General features: G+C 41.9%; 1 protein-coding gene across 1 annotated transcript in view; it reads left to right on the top strand.

Annotated features, from left to right (window-relative positions):
- The first annotated feature begins 743 nt into the window (after positions 1 to 743).
- The window catches only part of LOC131688484 (ubiquitin-conjugating enzyme E2 N), a 13,550-nt gene continuing 1,016 nt past the window's right edge, over positions 744 to 13,277 (top strand). Inside the window, exon 1 of the mRNA XM_058972764.1 lies at positions 744 to 1,852. Within this exon, the coding sequence (XP_058828747.1) occupies positions 980 to 1,438 (459 nt within the window). The 5' untranslated portion in view covers positions 744 to 979 and the 3' untranslated portion in view covers positions 1,439 to 1,852. The remainder of the gene's footprint in view (positions 1,853 to 13,277) is intronic.

The raw sequence follows: 13,277 nt of genomic DNA, 5'->3' as shown, positions 1-13,277 counted from the left end.
CAGACTTGTCTGCAAATCTGGCATCTCTGCGTCGGAAGCAAGCGAACATGTGATCCACTCGTTTGCCCGGCTTACTCAAACATAGGGGCTATCCCTAGTTTAAGTCCGACTGAGCAATACCGAAGTCGGACAGCATGCGCAAAAACTAAATGAAATTGGCAACGCTAGCAAAATGTAAACACAAATGAACACTCCGGATGAACCTATCGTCAATTGACATTTCGACGAATTTTGATTCGAGCTAATTAAATACTTCACGCTGACGTCACAAATGAACTGAGTGTTCGTTTTTGACAGTTCGCTTGTACTGTTTACATAGACTTATGCTGATTTCGTTTTTAAATCAGAGTTGCTCTAGGTTCGCTTCGATCTGTCACTTTTGCATGGAAACTGTAAACATTAGAGCGAACCTAGGGCGACTCGATTCTAAAACCGAAAACAGCATTAGAAAAACTCTTTACGATTTGCTTCGAGCGAATCTAGTCGCACACAAATTTTTCTCAGTCCATGTAAGCAGTGCAAGTGAACTGTCAATAAAGTGAAGTTAACTTTGTCAGGAAAGAACCTAATAATATGGGCCCGAATTATGGTATAGGGTTGCCAGAGAGCTGGATTTTAATTGCACTCTCGTGCCATCTGACGGTCAACATCCAGCGTTAGATCGCGAATTCTCGGTTGACGGTAAAACGATAAATTGATTAGTTCTCGCATTAACCACAATGATCGACGAGCGCAAAAATGTGTTCGCGTTTTTTCGACAGAAGTAAGAAGACATCGCCATCATTCATTCGTTCGATTGTAGCCGCTAGTAGTAGCGAAAAAGTGATTTAAAGATTTGAAGTCCGAGTCGCTGGACTATTAAAATATTGCAAATCAGCTTAACAAGTTTCGACAGTAAAAAGTTTACGTTTTTTCAACATCTAGGGTGATTGTAGAATCGGTGAATCCGAGCTTAAGCATACTAGCACAGCAGACAAAGATGGCTGCTCTGCCAAGAAGAATAATCAAGGAAACGCAGCGCCTGATGCAGGAACCCGTTCCAGGGATCAGTGCTGTGCCTGATGAGCAGAACGCACGGTACTTCCATGTCATTGTATTTGGGCCAGAAGATTCTCCATTCGAGGGCGGTTTATTCAAGCTGGAATTGTTCCTGCCTGAAGACTACCCAATGTCGGCACCAAAGGTGCGATTCATCACGAAAATATATCATCCCAACATTGATCGACTGGGCCGAATCTGTCTAGATATTCTCAAAGATAAATGGAGTCCTGCGTTACAAATACGCACAGTACTTCTTTCGATCCAAGCCTTGCTAAGTGCCCCCAACCCGGATGATCCGCTAGCTAACGATGTCGCCGAGCTGTGGAAGGTCAACGAGGCAGAAGCGATCCGAAATGCTAAAGAATGGACCCAGCGGTACGCGATTGTGGATAACTAAGCGTGAAGTGATGGACCGGAACGTACGCGACATTTTAATAAATTAATTTTATAAAACAAAAATAAAATGTACACAGAAGAAAGTTATTATTCCCCCGGAGAATTAAAAGCGAAGTAAACAGCGAGTAATTATGCAGAGTGAGAGTCGAAATGAAAAGGATTATTATTTAAGAAACCTCCATGTGCAGTCCTATCGAAATTCACAGAAAATAACTCCAGCAGAAATAACTGTTTCAGCATACGCTGCAAGAGAAAACAGTAAAAGAAAACAAAGGAAATATAACGCGTGAACAACAGCAACAACAAACACCATCGCAACTAATAACAGCCACCTTTAGCAGTTCGATTTTGATTGATTTTCTCTTGTTTTTTCTTCGAGAATGTTCAGCAACTCGAGTCGCCTCGGAATTTTAAGGTAAGAATTTTGAACCAGGAAACTTATTTAGATTACTAAGCATCTCGAAACTAGAGCATAATGTCAATAGTCTTGATTGATGAAGAAACTAGGTACAATAATTATGCAATCTTAGTACTGTTTTAGCGAGTTCTGCGACTGCCTTTGCCAGTCCACGATGGAGGTTTTTTTTATTTAATCCAATTACGGAGGATGACAAATATAAACTTATTTTTCTTTGTCCATTGAAATTTATTCATGATGTAACTGGGTAAACTGCACGCAACTGAAACTAGCGTGAGCAGGGCGATTGTTCCGAATCACTGTTTCTCGAAAAAAAAAATTGGAAATTGTTCTTAATGGTCTATTTTGCAACAACTAATGAAAAAAATGGTAATTGTTTACTTTAGGTAATTCTTCCCTTGTCGGCGGAAAACATGTTTTTCTTTTAAAAAATATGCTAGTTTAGTGTTGTAGATGCTTAAAAAAGGGATGGAAAGCGAAAATTTTAATAATTCATTAATAAGCTTAAAAATAAGTTGTACCTACTAACCTTGCTCGTATGTTTATTGTGCTCTCGAAAGTAAAGCTTTTGGCGAAACTGGGTAATTGCGGCTATGCCGCATAACCGAGTCCAAGGATCCGAAGCGGCGCAAAGCCGCTGAGGATCCGCCGGACGAGGTGGCTTTGTTACTTGTCATCGGAATCGCAAGCAAACCTGTGATTCACAAGTTTGCCCGTTATACTCAAACATAGGGGCTATCCCTAGTTTAAGTCCGACTGAGCGATAGCGAAGTCGGACAGCACTAGAAAAAATCGATGTGGCGTAGCCACATTAAGCATTTAGTCTTATTTAGTAATAATAATAATAATAATAATAGAATAGTAGGGGACGGTGGGGAGTTGTGAACATAGTTTTGTTTTCGGGGCATAACTTTTTGTTCGAAACCAGGCGGAACAGTTATAGTTAAGTCAGTCCTGGTACGGGTCAGGTGGATAGTTTAGGTAATGGCTGAGTTGGTCCATGAGGAGAAGAAGGGATGATGGACGGGGAAGGGTGTGAAAGGTTTGTTGAGCGTAATGTTGTCATTTAGTATGTCCGTCCATAAGTCAGTACATTGTCAGTGTTATATCCGTTTTTTCTTGATCTATCTAGGGTAATAATAGCTTTAGGATACTATTTTTCTTACCTCGAGATTTGTGCTGGTAATTTGATGTTTACCTGTGCCCCTTGTCTGTTTGTCTGCTCCGCTTTAAATGGTCCTCAGAACGTAACTAACCCACCTACATTAGATGAGAAGAAAAGATTGTTTATATGTTGATATAATGGGTGTTAAATACAAAGATAGTAATATTTTCACTAGACGTTATGTTATGTTAGCTCTTTCAAATGTTGTTTTGTTACCGTTTTTGATTGTCCAGCTTGATGGTTACATCTCTTCGAATCCGCTGCACCCCTGGCTTTCCTCATCAAATCCTTCAAACTCTGATGGTAGCATATCTATTTCACTGTCCTCTGCATTTATGCCGCTCCTTTCAATATCTTCTTTGATCATTGTACGCCAGGTGAAAGCAGGTCTTCCTAATTTCTTTGGTTCATCGATTCTGTATTTCAGCGCTGTTCTCAGTATACTTTCATTTTCGCCTCTTAAGATGTGCCCATAGAAATTAAGGCGTGTTATCCTTATTTGGTTGTTGATGGTTTCTCCCTACAGTATCTTTAGTGCTATCTGTTCTAGAGGTATCTGTTCTTGTTGATCGGTCTCCTCGATATTTTCCTCCTCCTCAGTCTGGGCTAGGCGTCGTTCATTTCTTATCTCATTCCTGATTTGCTCTCCGTCTGAGCTTATTGACAGCAGAATTTCCAACATGGAATTTTCCATATCGCGAAGGGCATTCCTGTTCCTTTTGAGCAGCGTGGAAACTTCCATGGAGTATCGAGCAACTTGAGATATACAGGAGTTGTAAAGCCTTTCAACGACCTCCCATTTAGCTTGTACCTCCTCAAGAAGCCACATAGTGCGTGAATAGCCTTGTTGGCTTTTTTATCCTTTCCGCTGTTGTTTCCTTTCGTGTCAAGCTGCTCGTTACGAATGCACCAAGGTAACCTAATTTTGTAACTACTTTCAACTTGAATGGCCCGAATTTCCTCATGGAGTCTGGTTCGACGTTGTTAATGTCGTAGGGATTTCTGTAGAGGACGCAGGTTTTACTCGTGTTTATTTCTAGACCAACCGAGGCCAGCAGTGGAATTAATAGACGAATTATCCTTTCAACGTCTTCATCCGTGTCACATACGAATAGTAGATCATCCGCATAGGCCAGAATGCACGGTATAATGATGTGTCCATAGTGTTCCAGGTTGGTTTTCGGCATCGGTTCCCGCAGAGTTATTAGTACGTGGTGTAGCAGAAAAATAAACAATCTCGGGCTCAGTGGACATCCTTGCTTAATTCCCCTAGCCTTGTTAATTACTGGGGTTCTTTCACCAAACCATTTGAGCGATGTTCTTTCCGCAATGCACGCAGTGTTGATATGATTAACTAATCCCGGTGACACTCCCATGTCTATCAAAATCGCCGATAGTTTTGAAACGTCCACTCTATCAAACGCCTGTTTTAGGTCAATCGATATCAGTATTGAATGTTTACCCTTCCTCCATCTTTCGTCTAATATCCTGCGTAGCGTGAAGATTTGATCGCATGCGCCTCTTCTGCTTTGGAACGCCATTTGGTAGGATAACAGGCGGGATTTGTTGATCGAGTCGGTTTAGCAGCATTCTAGCGTAGATTTTATAGGCAACTGAACAGAGCGTTATGCATCTGTAATCGTCCGTAGATTGTGGGTTTTGTTTTTTGGCTATTGGGACTTGAACCGTTGAAATCCATCCACTAGGAATAGATCGGAATACCTGTCGTAACAAGACAACTAGCTCATCCATCAAGGCGTCTGACCCGTACTTTAGAAGTTCTATAGCTATACCATCTAGACCTGGAGCAATGTTGTTTTTCATTTTCCTTACAATGTATTCAATCTCCTCTCTTGTTGGATCCGATCCGCTCTCATCCTGGGATCCTTCGTGCAACTGAACGATTTCCAAATTTACTTCCATTTTTGCATTCCACTCCTGAATGTTTGGGTACTTCCTCCGCCGTGTATCCTTTCTCCTCCTGTGACTTTTGATAAAACGGAATGTCGTTGTCATTCGATTCAGAGAGTTATCATTTTCAATTAGTTTTAAGAAATTTTCGACTTTCTCCTGAAAATGTTGATTTTCCGCCTCTTCTTTAGCTTTCCAGTTTGCCAGTTTCCGTTCTTTCTTCCTTTCTCCACCGCTCCTGTTTGCCAATAACCGTTGTCTTGCCAAAAAAATAACGCTTAGAGGCTGCGGCTCTCCTTGGCGTTTGGGGCGAACCAGCCTTTCTAATGGTAGCCTCCGCCGCCGTTTTTATCACATTCTCCAATCCGCACCATTTTGTCTCTACCGTCTGTGCCCCAATTTGAATATCCGTTAAGGTTCAACTGAGAAAGCTTGGAAAAGCGGCCATCTTGGAGAACAAAAAAAGCAGTTTTTTCTCATAATTGGAAAAATCTTCATGAAAATCAATCAGAAATACTCTACCAATGCCTCGAATGCAATGATTCATTTTCATGAAGATTTAGCAACGGTGTGAGATAAAACTGCTTTTTTCGTTTTCCAAGATGGCCGCTTATTGAGGCGTTCTCAGTTGAACCTTAATTGTTTATCTAGTTCGTTTTGATATATTTTGCGGCTTTCCTCATCAACCATTAACAAACCAATTTCCAATCGCACTCTTTTATTCGTTCTGTTTTCTTGTGATGTTTTTCGTTTTAAAGTCGGTAGTTTGTTTTTTGCTCTTTTTAAATAGCATACTACCACTTCATGATCGCTCTGAATCTGTGGATGGAAGAAGCATTTCACTTCAGGGAAGCTGGAATCGTCCATTTTGTGCATCAAGATATGATCGATTTGCGAATGGGATCTTCTATTCGACCAGGTGCAGTTAGCTGAACGTGAGTTGCGCAAAGTGACATAATCTTTTAGTTTTAGCCTGTTGAGCAGAGTCTTCAGCTTAATGCCATTGTCATTGGACATATCGTGGTGTAAGTTTTTACCGATCCACTGCCGATCATCCTCCACTAGATAATTACGACCCAATCGTGCATTAAGGTCGCCCAAAATCATTACTCTCTCCCTTATGTTGTCCGCTAACTTGATTATGAAGTGGTCCAGTGCGTCGAATTCTCTGTTCGTTCCTACTTCTGTGCTACTGATATACGCCGATATGATCAAAAATGGTTTTAAGAAGACATCGCATTTGTATGCGCAGGCATTGGAACTTATCCTCTTAAAGCAATCTCCCTTAAATAGCGCCTTGCGAATCAATATCGCTATATAATAATTCATCAAACTCGTTTACATTGAACCAATGATAGTTTACCGTGTCCAGTTTGCTAGCCTCGTCTCCTGCAACGCCACAATCGTATATTCCGCTTTCGCAAAGAAATCATCCAGCGTTTCTTGTTTTTCTCGATCGGAACATTCTCTAACATTTCAACTCGCTAGTATAAAGCGATCCAACTCTTTGGTACTGCCTGCGACTTCCAATGATGGAAAGATTGATCTGTGTTTATTTGAGATGCATTGAGTGTATTCCGGTTCTGCCATTCTTCCGTTTCGTTCAAGTTATTCTGTGAGATTCAGACCACTGAGTTATGATTTCTCTCAGCGTGTCTTGATCCTCTTCCACCTATGCGGTACACTATTCTTACGGTTCTGTTCGTTACTCCTCTCTCGTTAAATTTTATTATCGTGCCATTTTCGTTATACACGTCCACTCTACAGTTGTAAATCGCTGCTACTGCCGCTTAGAAAAACTCTAGAAAGAGAACTGCGGAGACTCCATTTTGGATCGATTGGATTCGCGTTTAGCTGTCAAAAAATGAATCCAATCGAACATTGCCTATCCCTATAACATTGGACGTGTTGCCATACAATGCCGGGGCATACGTTGCCAAAAATGCTGTTTTTCTCTCCGAAGTTCTCTTACTAGAGTTTTTCTACTGCCGCTATGGTTTCCTCACCGCCCCATTCTCTGAGATGTGTTAAACGTCGCAAAAAATCTTCAATTTTCTTGGTTACGTTGATGCCTGCATAAACTCCTACATCAGAGACTCTCTCCGTCAGACATGGGAGGAAATTTTCTCGGTTGGCTTTAATATGTTCCACTACCAATGCTCTCAGCCGGACTATTGCTGCCGCGTGCTCTTCACTTCCGATATCGCTATGGATTACTGGTTTTCCAGCGCCGCAAATAAATTTCCATCGCCTGGCATAATACGCACCAGCACCACACCTCCATCGTACATCATTTGCTCCATTTTATTTCAGTTTCTATTTCAGTTTGTCTTTTCCACCAAACAATGTTTACCACCAATCACTGAAGACCTGTGAAAAAGTAGGTGACCCACTATTTATATATCGCTGGAAGAAAAATCTCTTATTAGCGGAGGACCTTCCAAATAGACGCCTGTGCAGATAGGAACACACTCTCTTCATATTCTTATTGCTGTATTATATATAGCCTATCCAATAATATTATAGTGTGCATTGAATTATGATAATGTTAACTAATACCAAACTCATAGATTTGGGGAGCAACGTGAACATGACTAAATTATTCACATAAGATAGAATCATAGAGATCCCCCCATCCGCACACACATCCTGCTGAAAAAGTGCCCAGGTTTGTCTTTGCTTATGCTGCGAAATTATCCACATTAATTGTCGGTTTGGTCCACGTGGGTGAAGGTTCTTCAAAACAACCAGGAACGTTAAAATATTATTGACATTTTTCTGATCACGCGAAACTAAGGCGAAGTACCGAGTGACTTCCAACTAGCCTAATTTTAATGTAAATACCTTCACCCATACTTCATCATTCTGGCACTATTTGAATATGTAAATAAGAATTCAGGCCAGACGTCAGGGTATCCCTTAGCATCAATCCGCTACCAGATGCACGCGCCTTTGGGCTACCATAAAGCGGGATCTACCGCAATCCTAGATCCTTAATCTACCAATTCCTAAGCATAAAAATTTGTAGATTAAGCTCACCGACAAGCTCACGTAGTAGTAGGGAGTATATCGAACTATAAAATGATATTTACGAAATACTCTTAAATCTATTTTTTCTAAAACAAATTTATTGTGAGCTGCACTAACTGAAGCTTTGTATAGAATGTAAACTTTATTGTTTATAAACAACGGAATTTATATTAAAGCTAAATACAAATAACCTAATGTATTTTGATACCCTGTACACATGGATACTTCATGTCTTTAACAAAGTGATTTGTAGTAGCACTCTCGTAAACTTTGCTGAAGATATTAAGTCTCCAAATAAATAAGTTTCAACGGTAACTACTGTACTGTAGGAGAATTGACCGCCAAAATAATTTTATCAGATGATGTGCTGTTTTACGTTGCGAAATTTTTCGAATATACTAAACCTCCGATATAATGTCCTATAACATTCATTTTACCTAATAATATAATTGATAATACAGCAAAAATCGAATGCTCATAAAATCGATCAGAACCTGCTAGAGTCAAACGAAAAACTCAATTTTTCAAAAACTTCCTTCTACTTCCGGAAATATATATTAATCATATTACGATTTCGTCTCAAACGCATTCCAACTGTGACCAGTATTTAGATTTATTGTAATTTTTCGATGAGCAGTTTTATGTTTCATAGACATTCGGCCTATTCCAACTTCGCTTCCTATTCAAAAAATTGACCCTAATCTATATTTCGGTAAATCCCTTTAATAGTGTGCTCAATATGAAAGGAAAACAACGGAATATGATTGGTTTCAGAACTCCGGAAAGAGTTTCTATTCTATTTCCATGAGATCCCGACCAATGGATCAGTTCCAGATTAGGATGCCATTTCCATAATTTTTCAAAACTTCTCATGATGCTTAAAATAATAGGTTCTCAATATGCTGATCAAATAATTATTATTGTACTATTAAATTAAATCAGCCAGCATCAATCAACTTTTCTCTTCAATTCGATTAATTTTGGTTAGGGAAGACGGACGGAGGGGAGGGGGGGGGGGGGGTACACCCCCTGAATCTCCCCTTCGCTACGCTGCCTGGAGTTTTTTATTCCGCTTCTCATTTTCCGAGATATGTTCCAGATCGATCCGATGGTTATAAGTTAGAAAATTTGCAATCAGAAGGTTCGTGCAAATGAATTTTATTTTCACCGATGACTGATCAAATTCCATTCAGATAACTTGAAATTGTTCGGAGGGTATTTCTAGCGGTGGTAAATTAAAAAATGAAATAGGAAATTCGTTTTATTGAAATAATATTCGGCTTATTAAAATGAATTATTACTTCATCGAACAATACATAGGCGACAAAGGATAATCCACAATGATAATAAATGATAGCTCGCTGGAAAGGTATTCGTACAAGCTTTCCGGTGATATGCAAAACATTTGTCTATATTGTCAATTTTGACAGAAAATTTAAAAGAACTGCAGACTACTTACCTTTTTTTACGCACACAATTATCCGTATCTTGGAAGCCAAACATCAGAATCAAAAACAAATTAATAGCATTCTGTCTGGATGTTGGTCTTTTTATTTGAAATTGGTTTGGATAAAATCGGTTTTGCCATTGCTGAGAAACACGAATGAGAGTTTGTCCTTTAAATGCACACACAGCCCTTCACTGATGGATAACATGAATTGGTGAGTTAATGAACAGTACGCACATAGTTGCCACCAAGCGACCCACTACACCATTGGTCGGCGGAATTGTACTGTAACGCGGAGAGCGAGGAGTGGCGAGCGGAAGTGGAAAATAAAGGACTTCGACAAGGACCACTTCGTGCTGACAGCGCCACTCCAATTCCGAGTGCCGATGAGCTGTCGGAAACAGCAGGGAGGGCATGTGAAGTAACAATGCCGGGAAATATGGATCCAAGGAACTACCGGCGTCCGGCATACAAGTGGAACGAAAGGCTCTGCATAGTCCGGGCTACCTATCTTAAAACCAGAAGACGGGTTCAGAGAGCAAGATCTGAGGCAGCCAGAGAAGAGTATAAGGTAACATTCCGGGCAACCAGAGCCGCTTTTAAACACGAGATAGTGCTAAGCAAATCCACCTGCTACAAGGAGTTGTGCAGAGAAGTAGACGCTAACACCTGGGGCAATGCTTACCGTGTCGTTATGGCCAGGATCAAGGGTCTATTGACGCCAGTCGAAATGTGCGCTGAAAATTTTCGTGGAGGGTCTTTTCCCGAGCCACGAATCAACTGCATGGCCGTCTACACCGTACGTTGATGCAGACAGTGACAATCGAGTCTCCAACGACGAGTTCCTTATAGTGGCAAAAGGGTTGAAAGCGAAGAAAGTTCCCGGACCGGATGGTATCCCCAACGTGGCACTGAAGACCGCGATCCTGGCGTTTCCGGATATGCAAGATAGTCCTACAAAAATGCATAGACTATGGCTACATCCCGCATAGATAGAAGATCCAGAAGCTGGTGTTGTTGTCAAACCGGAAACCGCCAGGAGATCCTACATAGTATCGGCCTATATACCAGCTGGATACTCTTGGTAAGCTCCTAGAATGGATTATCCTCAACAGGCTGACGACATTGGTGGAAGTGAGGTTCTGAAAAGTTACTTTCAAAAACGAGTACTGCTCTACGAAACGAATATGGGGCAGAGGTTGCCCGGATGATTCCCATCTGCATCACTCTGGCTGAGGACGTGGAATACTACCATCGGAGAAATGCGCGTAATGCAAGGAGACTGGTCCGAGCGGACTCGTTGGCTAAGTGGCAGCAACAGTGGGACAACGCAGAGAAAGGGAGGTGGAGCCGCCGATACACCCATGTGTCTGTTTGGGTACATAGGAAGCATGGAGAGGTGAACTTCCATTTGACGTAGTTTTTGTCCGGGCAAGGATGCTTCCAGAATTAGCTGCATCGGTTTGGACACGCTTCGTCATCCCTCTGCCCGTAGTGTGAGGACGTTCAAGAGACACCGGAATGCGTGGTATTTGAGTGAACTAGGTTCGAAGAAGTTCGTAGAGATATGTCTGGTGTGACAGTAGACAATATCGTCGAAGAGATGTGCCACGAGCATATCTGGGACGTTGAGTGGCTGCGAGTATACTCTCCGAGCTGCAGAGAAAGTGCCGAAGAAACCAACAAAGTAGCGCCATTAGCTAGTAAGCCGCCGTAAAGCCACAAATCGGGTTTTGGTAGAAATTCCGCCCTCGGGGACCAGTTGAGTAATACGCAACGCAGGACAAGATCCGGGTCGTCGGGACGACAGCAAACCGGACGTCAGGCTTCACCGGAATTGCCGGTTCGATCTCGACACTCTACCGGGTAACTCGTGAGTAGGCTAGATTAGACCGAGTACGCCGCGTCGAATAGCTAGCAGTGGGTCATTGAGGCGCCAGTGAACTGGAAGCTACGCTCGAACCTGAATCGCTGTATGGACCTCAGCACTACTGGTTGGCCCGTTGAATAGGCTAGGTCAATCGCTGGGGACAAGATCGAGTACATCGGGACGATGCGAGGAGCTAAATGACTCATGGAAATAAACATCGGTATCGGGAGAAATTTATCGCTCGGTTTCTGGGAGAACCTCTCTCGCCGGGGAATTCTCCGTCGAAGTAGGGTAGATCCATTGTCTGGGACTAGACCGAAACAAGACTTTAGTAAAATCGGGAGCTTGTTGACTCATCTGAGAAGTGGAACGAGAGAAGAGGGGAACCGAAGAGCTTAATCCTTCCATGTCCAACTTTTTTCTTGTGCATACTCGTGTTCAAAACTATTTTTTCTTGAAAATATTGAGGTCAAGAAATACGAAAAATCTTTTTCCATAAAAATAGGTGCTTATCGCAGTGCTAGAAGCTACGCAAGTTTTACCTTCCAATGCTTAATACAATTTTCCTAGAATTTTTACAATAGTCCAATTACGTGGAAAATGTAGTCGAAGACAGTCTAAATTGATAGGTTTTATCAGTTTTAAATAATATTGCAAAATAACGAAGATATATCAAAATATCATTTTACGTCGTCAACCTAAACTGTCCCTGGCAGCACTGCTCCATCGGAATCCAATCAAACTAATTGTAATAAATTCAGTTTTAGAGCTGATACTTGTAACTGGTAGTGCTCAAATGAAAGGTAATAGTCACATTTATTAGCCTTACTTGTTTATTGGAGCAATTACTGCCTAAACCAAAAGTTACAGATGCTTAAAAACGTTGTTGTCCACAAACAACATAGGCATGAATGGGTTAAAGGAGTTGTGGTGCTAAATGGCACCGGACAGGGAGCCAAAGAGTTCAATAAGTTGTGGTGCTAAAAGCAAAGAAGAATCGGTATGGGACCATCCATAAATGACGTAGCATTATATGGGGGAGGGGGGAGTTTTGTATTTTGTGATGATGTGTGACGACAGGGGGGTAGGGGGTCATGTCATGCTACGTAGCTTTTTTAAAGGGGAATAGGGGTTGACTTGATGTCACGACAATCTTACCCGTTTCATATAACTAACATCGTATTTGATTTTTTTTTTAAATTTTTTACGGGAACAACGAGGGGGGTGAGGGTTACCGTCAAGCTACGTAATTATCAGGGGGGTATATGGAATTTTGTGACGAAATGCTACGATGGGGGAGGGGGGTGTTAAAAATCACTCAAAAAATGCTACGTCATTTATGGATCATCCCTATCGGGAGAATTTTCTGCACTGGGGAACTCTCCGTCGCCGTTAGCTAAATTCACCGCCGGGGACTAGACTGATTAGACCGCGACGAGACACCACCAGTCGCGGGTTGTCGGAGCACCAGTAAACAAGACGCTTTGCTCCACCGGAATTGCCTAACTGACCTCGACACCTGGTTGGTTGGCTCGGTTTCGGGAGGCTAGTTCCATCGTCGGGAACTAGACCAAGTAGTTCGCGAAGAAATCGGGAGCTCAACGAGTAAATTGTGCTGGATGTTACGAGAAGGGATTTAGGGTGCTGAAAGGCACAAGGGAGCCGAAGGGCTCGGTAAATTAGACAGCCTGAAGTTTGCGCCCAGATTGTCTTCGTAGGGGAAGAGCACTAAGTCTCGACCCACAGCTAGCTTTCCGATTTGCAAAAATTGCCAGTCTTTGTGGATGGTGGAGAACTGGTGATGTGTCGAGGAGTGGTGATGTAACCCTTCTGAAGGAACTAACTACAAATAATTGAATTAGAGTGGTGCCATGTACATAAAAACCCCGCCCTGAAGAAGTGCCGTAAATTAGTACCGGGGAGGAATTAGGTTCTGGGCAAGAGCAGTGGTTTTTAGCAGGTCGAGTGGTGGTAGCCCAAACCCGTTCCCTAAGACGTT

The sequence above is a fragment of the Topomyia yanbarensis genome, chromosome 3, assembly GCF_030247195.1.
Source record: "Topomyia yanbarensis strain Yona2022 chromosome 3, ASM3024719v1, whole genome shotgun sequence".
Lineage (NCBI taxonomy): Eukaryota > Metazoa > Arthropoda > Insecta > Diptera > Culicidae > Topomyia > Topomyia yanbarensis.
Note: the sequence above shows the minus strand (reverse complement) of the source record. Positions and strands in the feature narration are given on the sequence as shown.